The following is a 7,622-nucleotide window of genomic DNA, read 5'->3' as shown; positions in this document are numbered from 1 at the left end:
TTGAAATAGGGAAGGGGCTAAGAAGATTTGAAATAAGGCAAGTGCTAGAAATTCTTTGCTTGTAGAGTAGGAGTTGGAAGAATGTAAGAAAATATGCTTCTAGGACCTCTTCTTTTTTTTCTTTTTTTTTTCTTTTTTTTTTTTAGCGAGTACCTCTCCAGCGTCTATATCTTTTTTTAGACTTGATTTAGAGGTTCCAAAGCATGAGAAGAACAAGCTAGTCGTTGAGGTCACTTGAAGTATTCTTTTAGAGGTGCAATGAGGTTGTTTAATTGTTGTAAGGATGGATTGAAATCGGGTAGAGGCTAAGAAGGTTTGAAAAAAAAAAAAAAATAAGGCAAGTGGTGGAAACAGTGATGAATGAATGATATAGCTTGGGCTTGGTTGAAGATGTGAATAATGTTGAGTCACCGCTCTCAGAACCGAGGCATAGCTTGGTTTAGCATGAGAAACTATGAAGTGCTTCTGTTTGACTTTTTTTAAAAAAAATTGGTAGGAAGCCCCCAAGTCATTTGGAACTGAATTTTGACTCCTTTTTAAAAAAAAAAAAAAAAATTTATATACAGATTTGCTTGGCATGAAGCCCCCAAGTATTTTGGAGTTTGTGTGTGTAGTTTGTTTCAATGGCATGAAAGTTCGCTTCAATGGCATGAATGATGGATTTGCCTATGCCCCCAGCCCTTGTATAAGACCTAGTTTTGCTTGAGAATGGAGAACTAAGAAACAAGCAAAAGGCACATGTCAGTAACCCATGTTATGCTTGTTGTGTAAAGTAGATAACCAATAAAGGAAAAACAAAGAAAGAGGAAATTTTCTTATCTTTTTATTTTCTCTGGTTTATTGCTTCTGGGCTTCTTATCCAGAGGCATTGGTGAAGATAACGGCCTGATCCACAGCAGAGTCGCCAATTTATGTAAGGGCTTTTTTTTTTTTCCTTCCGGCAGCTACTACGGGCCTGGGCTGGTGTAAATAGCAAAATGGATGAAATTGCCCCTTGAGCCTGGGTTCGAAGATCAAGCCCCAAGAATGCTTCGAAAGGATAGTGAAGCCTTAGGAAACACCTTGGTTACCTTCACCAACAAAAATAACGATAGCTTACAGATAAATTCTTGGCTTGGCATGAGAAGCCTTTGGCATGGGAGCAAAATTGTCATGAGTTTAGCACTGAAGAGAAAACTAAGTGTTCCTAGGAGAAAGATGGGGTATTAAGGTTGGAGAGAAAGGATTTTGCAGAGAGGTTTGGTTGAACATGAGGAAAAAGAGAGAAAAAGGTGGCTTGAGAGTTTTTCCGGCAGCTTAACAGAGACTCTGTCAAGTGTCAGAACAGCTTGCCAAGAGGGAAAACTAAGAAAAAAGGATGAGCTGAGCACGAAATTGCTGAGTTTTGGGAGTAAAAGAGGAAGCTTGCTCTCTTATGTGGTTCATCCTTGTTGGGTAGAAGAGGCCCCCTTTTATAGCCGCTGGAAGCTGACATTTTCCAAGAAACCCTAATGGTTTCTATCCAATTTGGCCAAGTATTTCCCTTCCTTTCTCCCCTCATCCCTTCAATCATCTTATTTTGGTGAAATCCACTCGGCCTATTTGCACAAAATCAGGGATTTTTGGGAGCTCAAGGCCCCATTTCCCACAGCTGTTTCAGACTCCTATTTTCAGCCATCTTTCTTCCTTCTTTTCTCCCCTCTTCCAAGGCTAAGTCTGATGAGGGAAAGAAATGTGTATGCATGTTGGTTCAAAGGGTGAAACTTGTTCCTTGGTCATTTGTAAGTTTTTGCTTGAAACTTGTTCCTCTCATGTGCTGGAGCCTCCCAGCAGCTCTGCATAATGGACCTCCAGACTTCCCTTCGAGGCTTCTGTTTTTTCAGCAAGATGCTGAGGCTTTTGCAAGTTCTTATTTTAATTATATGGGCCTTCTAGGATAATGGGTTGGTTTGTCAAAATAAATGAGCTAACCTCAACAAGTGTTGGCCTATTTTTGTTGAGGTGATGGGCTATTTTGGTTAGAGTGATGGGCTATTTTGGTTGGGCTACTACTTCTTTTTTGTGCTTACCCACATCTTTAGGCCTAAGAAAATGGCTTGAGTTCCGAGGCTCCCAAGCAACCCCGGGACTTCCATTTCTCGGCCCATCAATGGGCCTCATGACAACTTATTACCATCCATACCACAACCCACTCAAGCAAGCCCCGGGCATCTTGCATGGCTTGGGCCCATTTAAGTTTGTAGCGTGGCTTGTTACTTATTTGCTTGGCGTGGCATGTGTGCAAAGCGTATATGACGAACTTTCGCGTTCCCAAATTGGGTTTCTTCTTGATAAGGTATCGCATTGGACTGAGAATTTACTTGGGCAGATCCGTGGCTTTTTTGGGCCTCAACAATACATAATTATATATATATGCAAGCCTAACAGGCCGGACTTTTGTGGGCAGGTCGAGCCTGGCTTCAGACACCCAAGCCCAAGCCTAGCCCAGCCCAAGGCGGGCCAGGCCATCTCAAAGCCCATAACCGCCAAGGTCGGACTTTTTTTCGATAGGCCGGGCGGGCCCTCATCAGCCCATGAGCCCGCGGGCCAAATGATGAGGCCTAATCCTAGGGATGCATAGATAAACATATATTGAAATTAAGTTGATCCAACGTTCCGGACATGTTGAACCCTGATAACGCCTAATATGCGATATCCGATAGACCACCAAACGATAACCAAATTGAAATTCGAGCATACCATCGTGCTCAGAACAACATGAGGATTATTTTAGGACTCTACGATTGGCCAAAAAGTGGCCCATGTGCCGCCTCACACGCTAGTAGTGCTCAGGTGCCCAAATCAATTTCTGGAGATCAGAAAAAGTCCAAACCGACGGTCAAAACTTATACAAACTGGTTGGATCCCAATTGATCCCCTTCCGATGGCTAAGTTAGAGGTGGTTTTAGAGTGGAGAGAAGGATAGAGAGTTTCAAGATGAGAATATTTATTACCTTTGTCCTAATACAGGTGAGGGGTATTTATAAGGGGAGAAAGAGAGATTAGGTCTCGTCAAATCTTGCCAGAAAAGAGATCTTTATCTTTAACCCTTCCCAATGGTGGGATTGGAGAGCAATCATGGGCACCTATCACCAAGCTGGTCACTAGGGATCTAGTAGTAAGGCGATACCTGACTTAGATGTGAAGCGCATTAAATAATCCATCTCCATCACCATGCTGGCATTATGTGTGTGAAGTAACTGACTTGACAGTGCTCTGGTCGTGTCATAATATCAATCCCTCTATCTCTAGTCATATGGCATCTCAGTGGTTGGATTGGTGTATGAGTGCCCGACCACTGGTTTGCAAGGTATCTCATGACAGGCTCGGCTAGGAGGCGTTTTATCGACACCTGGGGTGGTCAACTTGGTCAGATCGGTAAAATGACGATCTTGTCTGTTGTGTTGATGGGTAGGAAATGCCTCTTTTTAAAGGCGCTGGAAGATATCATTTTCTAAGAAATCCTAATGGTTTCTATCCAATTTGGCCAAGTCTTTCCCTTCCTTTCTCCCCTCATCCCTTCAATCATCCTATTTTGGTGAAATCTCTCTGCCCATTTGCACAAAATCAGGGATTTTTGGGTGCTCAAGGCCTTTCCCGCAGCTATCTCAGTGGAGAACTTCTATTTTCAGCCATCTTTCTTCCTTATTTTCTCCCCTCTTTTATAGCTAGATCTGATGGGGGGGAAAGAAATGGGTATGTACACTGGTTTGAAGGGTGTTTTGCTCAAGTGTCCCTTGGTTTTTTGGATGTTTTTGCTTGAAACTTGTTCTCTCCCATGTGCTGGAGCCTTCCAACAGCTTTCACACATGGATATTTTGGCTTTCATCTTGGCTTTTGTTTTCAGCTAGGTGCTGAAGATTTGCAGATATTTTATTGGGTTGCTTGGGCCTTCTAAGACAATAGGTTGGTTTATCAAGTACATGGGCTAACTTCATCAAGTACTCGGTTAGTTTGGTTGATGTGATGAGCTATTTCGGTTGGGCTACTTTCTCTTTTGTGCTCACCCACATGTTTGGGCCTAAGAAATGGGCTTGATTCTGAGGCTCCCAAGCAACCCCGGGACTTCCATTTCTCGGCCCATCAATGGGCCTCATGTCAACTTATTACCATCCATACCACAACTCACTCAAGCAAGCCCTGGGCATCTTGCATGGCTTGGGCCCACTTAAGCCTGTAGCGTGGCGTGTTGCTTATTTGCTTGGCGTGACATGTGTGCAAACTCATATGACGAACTTTCGCGTGCCCAAATCGGGTTTATTCTCGGTAAGGTATCGCATTGGGCTGAGAATTTATTTGATCCGAACCGTGGATTTTTTGGGCCTCAACAGATACATACTACATATATATTTGGGAAATAGCTCTAAATGCCACCATTTTTATAATTGTAACTGAAAATATCACCCTTTTTTAAAAATTTTGGAACTATAACCTATAAATATATATTTATTGACCCCTTATTGTACACATATCACTTTTGCTGAAATTCTCTATCCGTTTTGCTGAAGTTCTCTCTCAGCTCTCTCTCTTGGCTCGGTCTCTCAATTTCTCTTCACTCTCTCGTCGCTTTGCTCTCACTCTCTCATCTCTTGTCGATCAGCTCACACTCTTTCGTCGCTCAGCTCTCAATCTCTCGTCGCTCAGCTCTGACTTTGTCTTCTCTCTTCCTCTCCCAGCGAAATCTGTTCATCGAAGCTCAACTCCATCGTTCACCTTGAACAGGTACTGTTCATCGTCATTTTCTTACAGTTTAAGGGTTTTTCTGAAGTGTTTAGGGTTTATGCATTTCTATGAAATTGGTTCAGGGATTTATTCGAAATTTGTTGAAGGTTTAGGGGTTTCTCTGAAATTGGTTTAGGGGTTCCACTGAAATTGGTTTTGGGGTTTCTCTGAAATGATCTTAGTATGATGATTCCTTGTTGGAAACCTTCCCTTTATACCGATTCCCACTAATGAGAACTGTACTTTGGCAACGATAAAACTGTCAACCTTTTGGAATTAGAAAAAGGCCTTCCTCGAATGCGCTGATGCAGACGATGTATTGAAGCTCGGATTTGTATACTTTGCTGTGTTTGTGCTGTTGGGCAGTGAAAAACATGTCCACATTGACATGCGATATTTGAAGTTGGCGGAAGACCTTGAAGAGTTTGGGAAGTATCCATGGGGTGCTGTGTGTTATGCCAAGACAAATGCGTCACTTCTGAGGGCACTTTGTGCAGATTACCAGCGAGTGAAAGTGCCCAAGAAAGCTGGAAAAACAAAAAAATCTGAAAAGAAAGCAAAAACAACGGCAACTAGTAGACCAAGAGAGTACCACCTCAAAGGTTTTGCCTATGCACTTCAGGTGAGCAAATTTCCATTCATGTTGAAGTTAAATTTCATTTGTTTACAGTGACTCACGTTTTATTCATCAAACCAGATTTGGGCTTATGAGGTATTTCCAGCGTTGGCTGCACTACATTTGGTGGTGCACGAAGATAATGCCTACATCCCTCGTTTACTACATTGGAGGAGCAATAGTTCGCCGCGTTTTTATGAGCTAATGAGCCAAGTATTCGAGAACCGTGAGGTTAGTTCAGTTTTTAATGATAATGTTAGGCATTTGAAAATATAATATAATAAGTTTACTTATATGTATATTGTATGTGTAAATTGCAGGTTGATGTGCAACTTCTCCGGCCATCTGTAATCGATAAGCAGCAGCCGTATTGGACTTGGGGTGATAGTGTTGACGACACTGAAGAACTTGTTGAGTTGTTTGGCGATGACGCTGAACAAAAAACCAGCACTTCTGCCTCTATAGAAGAAAAAGATAAGGACATTGACGAAACTGCAAGCCTTCCGTCGTCTTCTAAGGCAAGCATTACATTTTTTCGAAGATATACGTCATAATACAATAGGAAAATAACTGCTGTATTGTTGCAATATTTTTTGGCCTGCATAGTAACACATGCATTATAACTTAATGCAGGGTACAGTCGCGTCCAGAGAGTTACGCACTTTGAAGCGTGACTTTGAAAGGACAAAGGATGAATTGGCCAAAGTTGCCCTATCAAATCGAGCGCTTCGCGACAGAGTGCATCAGTTGGAAGACAAGGTACGGAAGGAGTCAATGAAAGCTGAAAAAGAGTTCGAAAAAAATAAAAAGTGTGTGGAGGATTTCCGCAACACCCTGGCTTCAATGGAGCATTATTTTAAGTTGGAGATAGAGCAGCTGAAAAAACAAAATGGTGGGGTGAATGAAGCTGGGGAAGGACATGAGGACCTCGGTAGTCCTCATATGAATGAAGGAGGCAACAATGACTTGTCGCCATTACATGCCTATGTTAGTCCGCCTACAGAACCGGCAGTAATGGAAACACAAGTCCCCGGTGATGGAGCCGAACCTTCCGCAGCCATGGTAGTTGAAGAGGCAAAAATGGCCGCTTTAGTTCCTCACTTAGAAGTGCATGAAGTAGCTGACCCGGCACAATCCGAGAAGCTGCCTACCCCGGAAGATGTGGCCGGGTGTGACGAAATCTGCCAAAGAGTCATGAAGCTGTTAGAAGATTGGAAAATCACTAAGAGTATGCCATCGGGAGGTTTGATGAATCCTCCAAGTCTACCCACAGTTACTATGGCTGGTGATGAAGAAGGTAGTTCAAGTGTTGAAAAAAAAAGAAGTGGAAGGTAAAGGGTGCAGACAGAAGCGCCCGGCGCAGACATTGTTGAGCCCATTTACGATCCTTTGAGGAAGAAGAGGACGATGAGTGTGTCGGCTGCGACTGCAACCCCGCCATGTTTTGATCCATCAAAATCCTTGCCCATTGAAGATGTGAAGGCAGTAATAGAGTTTTGCACTGCCTGGAAAAGCGATATCAGGTTACGATTCTTTACCTTTGAATTCCAATCTTCATCCTATTCTACTATGTAGTCATAGACTAATGAGAGAATGTAGAGTTTGCTTTAATATACATGTGTATTTTTGTCATCAACAAAGTCAGATTTATGAGATGACTACAAAAGTAACCGTTGCAAGTTTGCCTTTTGTAGTGCGGAGGTGCAGCTGGAATCATTTTCAGTGGGCGCTGATTTTTTCTACAGACTTGTCGATGAAACGGAATGGATGAGCTCAAGGGTAAGGATACACAAAGCTCTACTTTATTACGATAATTCAATTGTTTTCTCACCTTTTTTAAGTGTAGAGTTGTATGAAATTGTGCTAATATTATATGTGTCAACTTTCAGCACCTGGACATGGCAACCTTTCTTATCCGGAAAAGGCAACTCTCTCATCCGTTGGTATTTGGAACTGACTGGACAATGGCAGATTGTTGCTTGCAGGTAAACATGTAACCATGTTACATTCACTGCTTCATTTGTTGTCGGTTGTGATTTTCTAATATGCCTTCATTTAAATTTGTGCAGCAATTTCTAGAGCCGTTCAAACCGACTGGCAGGAAACGTGGATCGAAGAAGGCAGCTGCTTCAAACACCGTTGACCTTCCACCCAGCAAGCTGAAGAATATACATCACTTTGTGTGTGGTACGTGGCAACACGGGTATGCCCAAGCTTGGACAAAAGTCCGGAAGGTCTATTTTCCATATAATCTGAAAGGGTCTCA

General features: G+C 42.6%; 1 protein-coding gene across 1 annotated transcript; it reads left to right on the top strand.

Annotated features, from left to right (window-relative positions):
* Positions 1 to 5,128: 5,128 nt before the first annotated feature.
* Positions 5,129 to 6,718, top strand: LOC117635210. Its single transcript, XM_034369559.1, has 4 exons — positions 5,129 to 5,362; positions 5,438 to 5,587; positions 5,677 to 5,874; positions 5,990 to 6,718. The coding sequence occupies exons 1-4, from the start codon at positions 5,129 to 5,131 to the stop codon at positions 6,689 to 6,691; spliced, it is 1,284 nt and encodes a 427-aa protein (XP_034225450.1). The 3' UTR covers positions 6,692 to 6,718.
* The last annotated feature ends 904 nt before the right edge of the window (positions 6,719 to 7,622 follow it).

The sequence above is a fragment of the Prunus dulcis genome, chromosome 7 (assembly GCF_902201215.1).
Source record: "Prunus dulcis chromosome 7, ALMONDv2, whole genome shotgun sequence".
In the NCBI taxonomy this organism is placed as follows: domain Eukaryota; kingdom Viridiplantae; phylum Streptophyta; class Magnoliopsida; order Rosales; family Rosaceae; genus Prunus; species Prunus dulcis.
Note: the sequence above shows the minus strand (reverse complement) of the source record. Positions and strands in the feature narration are given on the sequence as shown.